Raw genomic sequence first — 15101 nt, forward strand, 5'->3', positions numbered from 1 at the left:
ACAGTGTTAAATTCACAACTAGGGCCCAATACTGGACTACATTTAACTGACCGAAGACTGGTTGCTAATTACAACTTTGAAATCCTTTAAGGCAGTTTACGTGCCTAAAGAACAAAGTTATAACGATTTTAGGCCCAAAGGAAGTAAGTGCAGCAAAGTATTAATAGGAAACGTGCTATATGGCTCCTGCTGAAATTCTATCCAAATCAAATGTGGCTTGCCTATTTATAACCTGCTTTATATTTTTGGCAGATTAGACTGTGTTTCTCGGCCGGCACAACTGATCGTTAAGCTTCGTGCTCTGCTTTATTTTCATGCTCATGCCAACGTCCCTAGGTTCCGAAGTGGTAACGCTTCAACCACGTCCGAGAAAAAGCAGCATCCTCTGACGCTAAACAGCCAAGAAGCCTAAGCCGCTTCGGAGCACTGCGGCGTGAACTCCGCTACGCGCGGTAGACTTGGTGTGACGCCACTCAAAAAAGGGACTTAGATCGTGGCCATTTTTCTCCTTTCTAAGTGCGTCTGACATATTTTCTATCAAAGCAAAAGCAGCACTTCCTGGTTTCCAGTTGGCGTCGGAGAACTCGGCGCTTCCTGGCGTAGAGACGCAGTGTGCGAACAGAGCAGCCCCTTGCCTCCGCGTCTTTTCCTCAGTGTGAGATTATCCTTTTGCTTCTGGCCTGGTCTGAGTTGGCGCCACAGAAAGCATGGACCAGACGAACAAAAAGTGGGGGCGACAGAAAAGTCCGGAGGGTTCCCTCAACGCAAGGCAGAAAGGCCAGCGTACCAAACTGTGTGGACCATCGACCTCAGGGCCGAGCGACAAGACCCCGCCCACTGTCTACCGCCACCCTGGCGGAGGCGGCTGCTAAAGGCCGGAAGGCGGGGCCGCCAGATCATCGCGCGAGACCAGCCACGCGACTTCCCAGAAATCCTCGGGAAACATCTTTTTAACGGCCAGGGAGCCGGTTTAGGGCGGAGGGGGTGGGCGGGGCCTGCCCATATATTTAGCGGCACCGGAGGCCACGCCCCAAATCGGAAGTGACGGAGAGGAGCTAGCGCGTCGAAGATACCTCTATGGTTTTCCTCCCGTGCTTGAGTCGGGAAATGGCCGCGGTGTAGTTACGAGGAAGATAAGTCCCGGGAACCGTGCTTCGGCGTGTCAGGTAGGCCTTGCGTTGCATTCAAATCACTCAAAGGGCAGTGTATGTCGAGGAGGAATGAATATTGTTGAACCTTTTGTTGGTAGTGGCGGGTTGGCCGCGACAGGAGAACCCAGGAGACCTTGCGCCGTTATTTATGCGTTTCCCGGTCAGCTTCCCTCAGGTTTTCGAGGCACTACGGCCCGAAAAGGTGGGGGTGGGGTGAGCAGCGAGAACGGTGTGCGCGCGCGCGCGCGCACGCGGCTCCGAGCCTGGCTCGATACCCACAGACCGCGCGGCCTTCTCATGCGCTTGCGCAAATCTCTCTCTTAATCCCTTCCCCCATTTCCTCAGCCCGGACCTCTGCTCGCGCCCGACTGAACGCTCGCCTCGCGCACGCGCGCTTCCTCCTCCCTCCCTTCGCCGCCTACGGCCCCTGAGGCGGCCCGAGGTACAACTTGTGTTCGCTTCTCGCCACCTTTCTTCCCGGCCTTTGGGGCTGTGATAGGATCACTGACGTGCAGCGAAGTGCTTTGGGTAGGTTAGCTAACCCCTTTCCGCGTCGTTTGAACTCCTTTTCCCCGGCTTCACGCTCCCAGTCGGTTTACGCCTTATTTTGGTTACTTCACTTTGTCTTAGGATCCTGTTCCGCTCTTCAGACCCCGGCATCGCCTCCGGGGTTGCGGGAAAATTGTCTTCGGGGCTAATCTAATCGGGCCCCCCGGTAACTCTGCTTTGAAGCGAAAGTGCACTTTTGACTGTAGGAGTTGGTGCCTAATCACGGTTTCCTAGTTTGGGCAGCGGGCCTTAGTCGATGGATCTAAGAACGGCCCCGCCACCCCCGGGCCTAAAGGGCAGTTGTGTAGTACACGCGAAGCCACGTCCTTTTTGCGAGAGTTTCAGCCCCTTGTACCTCGTTAGAAATGTTGTAGCCGTGGTTGGTACAGTTGGTGGTATACATGGAGCGGAGTGGTGAGTTGAGGTTAAGGACTTTGCCCTCATTTTATTTAAGTCCGTAGTTGGCTTTATTTACTTTTAAGGTTTATCTCGTCAGAATCAATTAGCAGTACTGGCAGCTACTTTTCGATGTCAAAATTTTTTTTTTTATAAATCATTTTGAATTGAAAAAACTGAGACTAAAGTTGGAGGCAGATATGACCAGAAATGATGTACAGAGATTAGCTGCTTCAACTTGTATCTTTTTGCAGCAGCGCCTTTAAAATTTTTTTGGTATTAAAAAGCAAAACAAAATTTCTTATCTCTCAATGTGAATTTTCCTTCCGATTGGACTGTAGCTGGGAAGAAGGTTTGGGCTGCAGGTCAGACAATAAAGAACCTTTACAGAGGAAAAACCCCTACCAGTTTATTTGCATTATTATGTGATCCTAGCCAATTTAGGGTAGGTAATCGAATCGAAGATTTGTGTGTCTGAAATAACTCACTTTAGGTGAACAACCTAAAGCCTGTTTACTGATGGCAGTTAGCTTTTTTTTTTTAAATACCACACTTTCACTGATACATTGTGGTAAACATTGAAATCCCTCTTGATTCAGATAATTAAAATGGTGGCAAAGGAAATTTTTTAGGCAGAGCTGATTCTTGACTTGGAAGAACAATAGTATTTTAGTACTTGGAAATAGACCTGTAAAAACTTGTCACTTGGTAGGCTCAGGTCTAGTTGAGTTTATTGAATGACTTAATGTGGGCAGCTAGCTGTACTAGATTAACTATGTGAGTCACGACTTAACAGAAACGAAGAAAGTCTTTTCAGTTCTACATAGAGCTTTGGATTGGGAGTTTCCAGAAGCTACATTCGAAATCATTAGTTGACTACTAGCTGAATTCTCCTGTGTAACTTACAGTGATTTATTAAATAACAAGAAGTAGGTAAGGGAATCAAGAAGTCCAACTTACATCTCTGGGTAGTAAGTGTAAATGTTGTTTATAGTTGTAGGTTAGGAATTTGTTCATTTTTCAACTCCAGTTTCTTAAACAGTGGTCATCAGTATTACGTCGGAGTCTTAAATATTTAATTTTTTATTTGTCCTCAGGGCTGGGAAAGAAACAGTCTACAAACATTAATGTAGTAATAATACAGGCCTACATTTGTGTATTATTTTGGAATTTTCAAACACTTTAATTTTACTTGATCCAGTATTTGTCCTTATAGTAGGTGGAGGCCAAAAAAGGTAGAAAACTTTTTAGGGCTACATGAACCAGGGATTGGCACCCCCTGGTCTAGAATGAAGGTATTCTTTCTTTTTCTCAGTTCTGTGCGCTTTTTTTTTTTTTTTTTTTTTAAAGCAGGCTGACAAGGAGCTGGACAAAGAACTAAAAATTTGCAGCTAAACCTATCATTTTTTAAAGCTTTTACTTGTGGAAATTTTCAAGCACAAAGTAGAATAGTGAACTGTTTGTTATCTAGGTTAAATAATTATCAGCATTTACCAATTTTAATATTTGTTTTTTTCTGTTTTTTTCAAATTTTTATTTTATATTGGCATATAGGTGATTAACAGTGTTGTGTTTCAGGTGTACAGCAAAGTGATTCAGTTATACATATACATATACCCATTCTTCAAATTCATTTCTTCTGGAGTGTTTTAAAGCAAAATTACTTTTTTGTAATGCTGGTTAATGCCATATCAAAAATATCAAACTTAAATATAGTAATCATTTGAAGCAGAATTAATAAACTGCAGTTAAGACTGTCACAGACCAGGTTTACCAATAATGATAGTTAACATTTGAGTGCATACCATGTGCCAAACTTTAAGTTGCTTACATTTATTAGTTCAGTTTGTTAATTTTAAACCTATGAGTAAGTATCGTAATTAACCTTATTTTATAAATGTGGAAACTGAAGCTGGAAGAGATTAAGGTAATTTGTCCAGTGTTGGACAGCTAGTTAATGGTCAAGCCAGAATTTTGAACCTAGTCAGTTGGAGTAAGAGTCATGGGATATTAATTTTAGGATTATTGAAGATGTGAATAGCAATAATTTGTTTACAGAATCTGGAGCCCAGATTCCCTGAGTATGATCAAATTAAGACAGCTCAAGTATGTTTGATAGGGTAACCTAAAGAATCTCTTCTGGAGGAGCTTCAACTTGTGTATTTTGTTGAGCCCAGTTGTCTTTGCTCTTTCCATCACTTGTGTTCTAGCTGATCATTATGTTATTATTATTATTCCATAAACGATATGCTCTGTTAAGATATTTAAGAACTTTATTTATTTTTGGACCTGCTGCCTGGCTTGAGGGATCTCAGTTCCCTGACGAGGGATTGAGCTGGGCCACATCAGTGAAAGCCCAGAATCCTAACCACTAGGCCACCAGGGAACTCTCTTTAAGAACTTTATTTAAAAAAATAAAGCCTGACTCATTCTCTTGTGTTCTTCGCTGGTTGGTGAATCATTTGGATAAAGGTGCATGAAGCACTTTATTCTCTATCTCTTTTTACAGTGTGTTAGTAAGTGATCTTGTTTAGAATAGAGGGAAGATTGATTTGACATTTTGAATTATATATGTAGGTTATGGCCACATCAGGCACCTGTCAGGGTATCGGAGAGAGCACAGGAGATCTTGGTCAAGTTCTGGATTAACTTTTTACAGTCTGTGACCATGGGCAGCCTAAAAGGGCAAACAAATCTCCTGTTTTTGCCCCCAAATTTGCACTTCTTCCAGATACTTGAGCCCAAAACTTAGAATTTAGGAGCACCATTGATTTTTCGTTTTCTTTTTTTTCAATTCCCTGTGCTTCATACCACTAACAATCTGTGAGCACGTACTGTTGACTCTATGTACTTCCAAACCAGATTCTGGATTTGCTTCTTTTTTCTTTCTTTATTGCTACCACTTTATCCAGGCAACCATTATATTGAACTTCAACCTTCTAGTTTGTCTCCAAGTTCTTCTTTCCAAGTTGTTCATGCTCTACCCAGCAGCCATCTTAAATCATATGGTGTGACTTCCCTGATCAGGCTTTCCAGGGCTTTCCCATTACAGTTAGAATAAAATCTAGACTCTTTACTCTGGCCTACTTACTAGATGCTATTTGATTTGCTCCTTTCCTGTCTCTCCTGTTTTATACCCTCTCCTTGATCAACCTTCTTACTGGTCTTTTGTCCTGAATTTGCTACATTTTTGTCCTTTGCCTAGAATGCTTTTCTTTTCTTGGGTCTTTGCAATGTTCCTTGTCTTTAGCTTAACTGTTACCTCTTTAAACACGGTTCAAGGACCCACCGTAGTAGTCCTGCTCTTCGCCTCTTGACATATTACTTTTTTGTTTTCTCTCTTCCCCTAGCTTGAACATAAGCTCCAAGAGAGTAGGGAACTTAATGTCTCACTTAAAGTGTTATATTTCCTACACTAGAATAGTTGTGCCTGGCTTGTGATAGGCACCTTTGTTGTAAATTCATATGAATTCTGAAAGCTTAAATTCATCTGAAAGATGGGGTTAAATATGTAGTTTCTAAGATTATGAGGATTAAATCAGGTGATTTTATTTAAAGTCACCTAGCACAGTTCTGGGCACATGGTTGGTAGTTAAATTTGCTGTAATTTGTTGATTTCTGTTCTTCTTTAGTTGTTTTTGGGAGGGCAGGGACCTTTTACAGTTATGTCTCCCATAATATTTAGCACAGTGCTTTGTACATAGATTTCATTAAAAAAAAAATGGAGCAGATTACAGTCTTTGTACTATCTTAAATATTAATATATTATTAAATGTTAAATATAATTTACATTATATATTATTAAGTATATTGTGTGACATTTTATATATGATCATTGAGTTCTTGGTATGGATACTTGAGAATGTATTCATAGATTGTGAACAAGAATGTATGTCTCATCTACTAGTCTAACAGCCTACAGCCCCTCCTTCCTCACTGCTATTTCTAGTGTATATTTTCTTGGAACTTCAGAAAATCATCACTTGGAGTAAAGAGAGATTTGGCAGTTGGTTCTTCTCTGGATATATAGAAATTAAAATTAGCCTTTTAGAATTGTTTGGGGGAAGAGTTAGCTAAAATGAGCCTTGTATCACTTCCAGCAGTGAATCAGTAGTATTGGACTTCTAGGTCAGCATAAAGTTTCATAACAACGCACCAATTTAGATGATGAGAGGTTTCCTCTGCCCACTTGGGGGATTTGATATTTTTAAAACTAAACATGCAAGGACTTTAGAAATCTTTTTGTTTCTGTATCCATGACCTTTTGTTTTTGCTAATTTTTATTTTGGTGTATTTCCCTTAATTGCTAAGTTTCTGAAAGCTCAGATCTCTTAATCCCCTCAGCTGTAGGGCCATGGGTATTTAGGGGACATATTCTTGATTTACCAGTTTAATTTCTTCTACTTTGTATTTTCATTGTTATTACATTTTTCATTGGATTGATAACTTGGTAAGATTCACAGATTTTCATATTAATGTTTTTTTTTCATTCAAGCTGGTTTATGAATTCCTTGAGTATAGGCATGTACAATGTTAATTGTTTAGTTTCTGCTCCCCTAGTGTTTTTTGACTGTTCTTTGCACATAATTGATAATCACTGAATGTTATTCATTAGGCTAAGTTTTTCAGTAAATACTGAAACTGCTTAATAGTCTGTGCAGAATTTAAATTTATTTGCATAGTAATGGTAAATTAGGAAGAGCATTGGCTTCCAATAGATACTTGTTTCATCTACTGGCTGTTCTTTTATTGGAACATCTGTACATGTATCAAAATGCTTTTAGGGACAAAATTAGAATTACTGTGATGGCTGTTACACGAATTTAAAAAAACAGCTTCAAATGAAACCAAACTGTATGAAAGGAAGTGACCAGGAGAGAATGAGGTAAATAGCAGAGCACTAAAATAAACTCATATTGTACTTAAGTTACGAACTGTAGCGTTATGAATACTAACTATAGATACACGACATGTTTTGATATACCAAGATGGCCACTTATGCCAGCCACTTTGGAATTTTCTGATAGGATGACAGCATAGCTTCTGTCTTCTAAAGCCCAAATTGCTAAAATTAGAATTCAGGTGTTTGAATTAAAGGTGCTTCAGTTTCATAATGCACTGCTTGATTGAAACAAAAAAAGTTAAGTTCCTTTAAGCTTTTGTGGTTAAAAATTTATGTCCTTAATCAGTTTTCCATTCCCTGAAATATTTAGTGCCTTTATTAAGAGTTTTTTATAGCAGTGTTGAGTGTGATGCCTTGTAAACAGTGGATTTTTAATTTACCATAATTCAAATTCATATTTTTTTTATCTTTGCTAGGAGTTTGAATTTAGAATTTAATTTCTCAGAACATTCTCTCCAGGAAGAATTTTACAGTATCTCAGAGACTTCACTTGATTGCTTGATCCTGCATAAAACCCAAGGTAAATAATATCCTTTATTCTAGTTTTCAGTTTTAAGAAAATGTGACTTCTGAACTCATGATTTAGACTGATTAAAAGTGATGTGGTCTGAAACTCTTGGGGGCTTTCTGGTGGCTTGTAGGAAGTAAGCCAGATTTTAAAAGATAGTTTTAAGGAAAAGATTGTCTATCTCTTCTGCTTCTAGGTTGTGTGCCTGCTTCTACTTCTATAAACACATCTGCTTAAAGACTCAGAACACACAAAGTTATTTAAAAATAAAACAAGACAAAATAACTCTGCTTATTTAACTACCTTCCTTTATGCATGCAAGAGGAGGTCTGTAACTTAGCTTTTTTCCCCTTATGTGGGTGTTAAGGTAATTAAAATTGATTGCTTATTATGTGCTAAGCATTGTATTAAGTATATTACATGTATCAACTTGTTTAATCCTCACTATAACTCTGAGGAGAGTACTGTCTTTATGTATTTCCTAAGTTACTTGGAATTAAGAGTGAGAGAAGACAAAGCTGGTATTTGTCTCTTTGAAGATAGATATGTTTTGTTTTAAAATAAATACTTGACACCCCTTGAATTTGTCATTTATGTGGTTTTTTGGTGAGGAAGTATGCAGACATCATTGTCTCCTCTATAATTCAGCTCATCTTAGTACTTTCAAATAGTATTTCATAATACTGAGCAAAGTCTAGGTAGGTCAAATAAGTGCCCTAAAACATTTTGGTAGTAGGAGAAATGGTTTAAATATATGGCAATTGCAGGCTATTAAGAAAGTTTAATGAGTTGTTTTTTATGGAAAAAATTACTTATTTTGTATAAGTTAGTGGGAATTTGGAAATAGTGTAGCAGGAATAAAGTTGGGAGGCATATGTATATGTTTAATTTTGTGAAGAGTAGATCTTATAAATCATTTAGTCCTGTTACTGATTTCTGTGAGGTCTGATTATTCTATTAGATACTAGGTAGTGTTTAGAAAAGTTACAATATTGGTGCCCAAGTTCTCTTTTTCGTGTAGTTCCAAATTATCTCTTTCTTGCAGCAATCTCTTCAGTTTATTCATCTTTTATCCTTTTTCATCTTCTCACCAGAAGGCTACAGGGTGAACCTAGGCATTGTCACATAAGTCCATTTTTATTCTGCAGTCATGACTATTGAAAGCAGAGCCATGGCTCCAGCTGTTCAGACTTAGTGACCTTTATTCTACTAGGAGACTATCCATCACCATTCCAAGCAGTATTGTATACATGGAGTGGTCAATTTAGTCCCATTTCAAGGCCATAAAGCACTTATGATGGCAGTCGGGTAGGTTTATTCTGTATTTTTAGTATTGCGCCACTTGTACTTTCTTTTTTTCAGGTTCGTTATCTGTAATACTCTGATGTTATTTATCTTTTTTACAGGAGAGGTAGGCATTTGTATTGGGCATGGAATAACATCTAACATGCTGCTGTAGTCTGATATCATTGCTCTTTCTGGCTTCTGCAGCTGCTGCCTTTTTGGATTGAGGCACATAGGTGGGGCAGTCCATAGAAATCTTCTGTTGTGTCTTCACTATACAGTACCTGTCATGTAGGTGAAAATACAGTTTTAGTTAGGGATAATTGACTGTCTTAGTACTCATATGAATAATGATGAGTAATATCCTTTGAGAAACTTACGTCTTGTAAATTCAATTTGTATCCGAAAATAAGTTAAATAATTGAAACATTTTCACTTGTATTGTGATTTTAACCTTTTTCACTCTCTCATTTGACTAGGAGAAAAGAAATGGGTCGCTCCAATTCTAGATCACACTCTTCAAGATCAAAGTCTAGATCACAGTCTAGTTCACGATCAAGATCAAGATCACACTCTAGAAAGAAGAGATACAGGTGAATTACTGTGCTTTTAATTCCTTAAATAATGATAATAATCATATCAGCTAATACTTATGAAGTGCTTACACAGAGTGCTACATTCATTAAAACGTTTTATTCTCAAAGAACCCTGTGAATGGATCTATTGTTATCCTTGTTTTAGAGTTAGTTCACTGGGGGTCTTGGAATGTATTTCCTGCAGATAAGCGGGAACTGCTGTAATGTTAAGAGATGAATTGGATAATGTAAGAATTATTTGACAGTAAGCAGTCTTTGCATACTGTTTCATAGTTTCTCATTTCTGACTCTGAGGTCTCAATAGGTTTATTGTTTAAAAATTATAAACTCTGGTTGTCTTTCTTTAAGTAGTAATACATACTTAACATAGAAAATAGAGACCACAAGTTGAAAATAAAAGTGACCATAATTTCATTATGAATTAATACTTGTTTATGATTTTCCTGTACTATTTTTCTAGGCCTAAGTTTTTATTATGCATGCATTTAGCCAATGGTATTTCACTGGTGAATATTCTTCCATGGCATTACATTTTCTTTTAACACTATCACTTTAAGTGCCTGCATAAAGGTACTGTAATTTGTTAGTGTGTCCTGTTGTTGGTTGTCAATTTTTTCCCCTGTTTTCTGTGCCTTCATTCCTAAGCCCTTTATTTTCTCAATATTTACCTTAGAATTGAGATTTTCTTCATTGAAAACAGTAAACTTTTACTTTTGTATAAATGAGGGCTTTTTAAAAAATAATACATTTTTGGCTTTGACACTTTATTTACGTGTTATATTCAACCAGAAGTATTTGGGATGGTAGGATGTAATAGTTTATTTTTCTTGGATTGATATTTATTTCATTTTTAGTTCTAGGTCTCGTTCCAGGACATATTCAAGATCTCGTAGTAGAGATCGCATGTATTCTAGAGATTATCGCCGAGATTACAGAAATAATAGAGGAATGAGACGACCTTATGGGTACAGAGGAAGGGGTAGAGGGTATTATCAAGGAGGAGGAGGTAGATATCATCGAGGTGGATATAGACCTGTTTGGAATAGAAGACACTCCAGGAGTCCTAGACGAGGTCGTTCACGTTCCAGGAGTCCAAAAAGAAGATCCGTTTCTTCTCAAAGATCCCGAAGCAGATCTCGCCGGTCATATAGATCATCTAGGTCTCCAAGATCATCCTCTTCTCGTTCTTCGTCCCCGTATAGCAAGTCTCCTGTCTCTAAAAGACGAGGGTCTCAGGAAAAACAAACCAAAAAAGCTGAAGGGGAGCCCCAAGAAGAGAGTCCTTTGAAAAACAAGTCACAGGAGGAACCGAAAGATACATTTGAACATGACCCATCTGAATCTATTGATGAGTTTAATAAATCATCAGCCACATCTGGTGATATTTGGCCTGGCCTTTCAGCATATGATAATAGTCCCAGATCACCCCATAGTCCTTCACCAATTGCTACACCACCTAGTCAGAGTTCATCTTGCTCTGATGCCCCCATGCTCAGTACAGTACACTCTGCAAAAAACACCCCCTCTCAGCATTCACATTCCATTCAGCATAGTCCTGAAAGGTCTGGGTCTGGTTCTGTTGGAAATGGATCTAGTAGATACAGTCCTTCTCAGAATAGTCCAATTCATCACATCCCTTCACGAAGAAGCCCTGCAAAGACAATCACACCACAGAATGCTCCAAGAGATGAGGCTAGGGGACGTTCCTCATTTTATCCTGATGGTGGGGATCAGGAAACTGCAAAGACAGGAAAATTCTTAAAAAGGTAAGAACTAAGAGAATTTAGATTATAATATTAATACTTCTGATCTTTGAATTCTTTTTGGATTTTAAGGCTAAAAATTGCATTGTGATGTGTATTTAGCTATTTTTACTCCTGACTTCCTTCTTTATAAGATAATTCCAAGTTGGTTTTATTCGTATCTTGTTAACTTTGGAAGTGAAGTATTCTAATAAATGTTTATGAAGCTAATTCATATTCCTCCTTTTCATTTTATCCATTTTTAGTCAGTCCAGAATTGAGAGTATAAATGAGAAATTGAGTAGCATAAAGCATAACTAATGGTTAACATGTTGTAAAAACAGTAAAAACAATATAACTAATGGTTAACATGTTGTAAAAACAGATTAATTTTATAAGTGTTAGCTTATTTTGTACTCTTCACCATTATAAAGTGACCTACATAAATAATGCAATTATATTACATGTTCTTGTGTGGTATTATAAACAGTCCAGCTACCAGTTTTTAACGAATGTGCCTGACTGTAGAAAAGATAATAAATGGTATTTCTTACTCAAGTAAACATTTCAGAGAGATACTTGGTTTGAATTCTAATTTCAAGCATTGCTAAAGGTTACTAAAAAGCTTAATGAAAATGGGTTGCTAAGGTAGTGTGATTGACTTACAAGTGAGGGAATACTGCAAGCATGCTATTTATGATTTAGTGCTATACAATCTAAAATTAATTTTCTTAGTGGACTGATACATAGTTTCTACTTAATGTTGCCAGAAAGCATCATTTTCTACTGCAAAGTATATATGAACTATTTTGTGGTCTAGATAGACTATTAAATATCTAATATTAATTACCTTGAAGTCCACTTTTTTGAACTCTTATTTATATTAGATAAGTGAAATAGTCTGAGATTTTGAGTATAATCATAAGTAGAATTTTAATAGATAAGTATATTGTTTATTAGTGGTTTTTAGCCTCAGAAATTAAGCTGTGTTGTATGTTCTAGAATCTCTGGAAATTTGGATTTGTTAGTGCAGAATTGTGGACTATAAATAGAACAGGTTTTTGAGATGGCTTTACTTTTTTTAAACTTTAGGAAGTCTAATGTGTAAATTTATTTAAAAACAGTACATAAGCTGTATGGATGCTTTTAATGCTTTTTAAAAGTGGAATCTGAAAAAGCACTTTTCAGTAGGGTTTTTTCCTCTTATTACTGTTCCTGTGATATTGGGAAGCACAATTAAGTATGCAAGTGATCTGCAATGAATGCAATCCAGAGTTACCATCCTCTTCTTTGCTTATTCACAGGTTCACAGATGAAGAGTCTAGAGTATTCCTGCTTGATAGGGGTAATACCAGGGATAAAGAGGCTCCAAAGGAGAAAGGATCAGAGAAAGGGAGGGCAGAGGGAGAATGGGAAGATCAGGAAGCTCTAGATTACTTCAGTGATAAAGAGTCTGGAAAACAAAAGTTTAATGATTCAGAAGGGGATGACACAGAGGAGACAGAGGATTATAGACAGTTCAGGAAGTCAGTTCTTGCAGATCAGGGTAAAAATTTTGCTACTACATCTCACCGGAATACTGAGGAGGAAGGACCCAAGTACAAGTCCAAAGTTTCATTGAAAGGCAATAGAGAAAGTGATGGATTTAGAGAAGAAAAAAATTATAAACTTAAAGAGACTGGATATGTAGTGGAAAGGCCTAGCACTACAAAAGATAAGCACAAGGAAGACGACAAAAATTCTGAAAGAATAACAGTAAAGAAAGAAACTCAGTCACCTGAGCAGGTAAAGTCTGAAAAGCTCAAAGACCTCTTTGATTACAGTCCCCCTCTACACAAGAATCTGGATGCACGAGAAAAGTCTACCTTCAGAGAGGAGAGTCCACTTAGGATCAAAATGATAGCCAGTGATTCTCATCGTCCTGAAGTCAAACTCAAAATGGCACCTGTTCCTCTTGATGATTCTAACAGGTAATCCACACTGATACCTAATAAATAATCTGTGGGTGGTTAGTTAATAATCCAGTTAATTATTTTCTGAATGTACTTACCATTTTCATATTCAAACCAATGGTATATTTTGTTTGTATGTGTCTGTTACCGATATGCTCCAGACCTGCTTCCTTGACTAAAGACAGGCTACTTGCTAGTACACTTGTCCATTCTGTCAAGAAGGAGCAAGAATTCCGATCCATCTTTGACCACATTAAGTTGCCACAGGCCAGCAAAAGCACTTCAGAGTCATTTATTCAACACATTGTGTCCTTGGTTCATCATGTTAAAGGTATGTTTAGTATGTTTCTTATCGTGAATTAAAGTTATCTTGTAAGTAAAAAAATGAACAGCTATGTGTAATGATTAATGCACCCCAGGGCTAGCAAGTATATATAGACTATTAAATTTTTGGAAAAATAGCACTACACGAAAGAGCTAACAGTCTGGTTAACATTAAGACCTATTTAGTAAAGTGATTTTTAATATTTAATAAAGTGATTAAAATGCTAAATAGAATTAAAACATACCCTGAAAATCTGTATTATGATAAAACATGACGTAGATTTATACAATGCTAAAAGTCTTTTTGAAATGTACCGTAATACTGTATTTGAAGTGCTGGGTCCTCACAGATTATCTTTGATTGCATGCATGGGACTTGTATTAATGTACTCTTGGCATTGGATTTATAACAAAGTGGGGCAGTATTGTTATTATTAAGAATTTCTTTTTAACTTTTAAAGAAACTTGAAACCAGTGGGGAAAAACAGTATTAATTTCCTATGTTAATTTTGTGTTAGTTAACTTGTTATAATATTTGGCTTTTTTGTATGATAAATAAACAAGAAAAAACATTATTAGGAGTTTTAAAGGGGAAGAATTTCAAGAAATTTATAAGTATGTTGGGTAAGTAGTGATTCTGTGAATAGTGACTGATTAGGATAATAATTACGACATTTCTTTAGGTCCTGGGGTTGATAAGGGTGTTCGTTTCAACTGAGTAGTGATGTTCTATTTTCACTAGTACGTAGTTTTAGTTTCAAAGTTACTAATAATTTTCAAAGGTTTTAGCATGTGACTTTTTGGGCAAATAGAACTTGTTTTTATTATTTTGGTTTTGTGTTTGAAAGGCAGTTTACTTTGAAATAGTTTCTTACCCAGGAATCTCCATGGCTGTTGCTCTGAAAAGCCGTTTTCTGAAAAGTTTGTCTTTGGATGTGAGAACAACTCATAATAGCTGAAACTTGCCTTTAGCAAATTCTTTATGCATTTGATATTTCAAAACAGTGACTAGTTAATGAATTTCATTTTGACTGTAATTATTTAAACATAGTAACAAAAGAGTTTTGTTATTTGGCTATAACTAGGTTTGTGAACCAGTTTATGACCATATTACTGTGGTGCATAGAATATGAAACGTTAACATTTTTTCTTTTTTCACCTTTTTTTGACCTGTCTCCACATTTTACAATTTATTGGTGAATTTTGAGATCAGGTTTTCATAAAATTTTTCCTTTTTCGTTTTCCTTTTTTTTTTAAAAAAGAAAAAGAATTGTAGTTATGTTTCATTATTCGTATTGTGCAACCGATCTGAACAGCTCTTACTTAACATAGAGCTGAAAATGCCCAGTGATGTTTTCTTTTTCATTGTAACTAGGTCCTGGAATATGTTTTGAAATGGCAAATCCATGTTTCAAAGTAAAATAGCTGTTGAAAGATACAGGCAAAGTTGAATCTTCTGTCTTCCTGGCAAAAATGGCATAAAAACTGAGTTGCTAGCTCAAATTCCTGGGTTTCATGGAATTATGATTGAGGCACTACCCTTGTAGTGGCCGTTTCAAGTTTTAATGATTGGTTATGAGACATGTGCTGGATATTGGGCGGTAAGTTGACACAGATGTATGTTGACCTGTTAAGCAGATAGCTTGCTTCATAATGTAACATTTCATGACTTTATACGTCTTTTTATATTACATCT

At 37.1% G+C, this 15101-nt stretch overlaps 1 protein-coding gene across 5 annotated transcripts in view; it reads left to right on the forward strand.

Annotated features, from left to right (window-relative positions):
• The first annotated feature begins 1049 nt into the window (after positions 1-1049).
• The window catches only part of BCLAF1 (BCL2 associated transcription factor 1), a 29571-nt gene continuing 15519 nt past the window's right edge, over positions 1050-15101 (forward strand). For 3 of the 5 annotated variants that reach the window (XR_009543771.1, XM_060167504.1, XM_060167505.1), the window contains exons 1-6: positions 1050-1166; positions 7416-7519; positions 9271-9384; positions 10242-11153; positions 12434-13099; positions 13243-13412. Coding sequence is in view for 4 of the 5 variants with exons in the window: in XM_060167504.1 (XP_060023487.1) it covers positions 9281-9384; positions 10242-11153; positions 12434-13099; positions 13243-13412 (1852 nt within the window). In the remaining variant the exon portion in view is untranslated. The remainder of the gene's footprint in view (positions 1167-7415; positions 7520-9270; positions 9385-10241; positions 11154-12433; positions 13100-13242; positions 13413-15101) is intronic. The other 2 variants (XM_060167506.1, XM_060167507.1) reach the window with 1 other exon arrangement.

This window comes from Lagenorhynchus albirostris, chromosome 12 (genome assembly GCF_949774975.1).
Source record: "Lagenorhynchus albirostris chromosome 12, mLagAlb1.1, whole genome shotgun sequence".
In the NCBI taxonomy this organism is placed as follows: Eukaryota; Metazoa; Chordata; class Mammalia; order Artiodactyla; family Delphinidae; genus Lagenorhynchus; species Lagenorhynchus albirostris.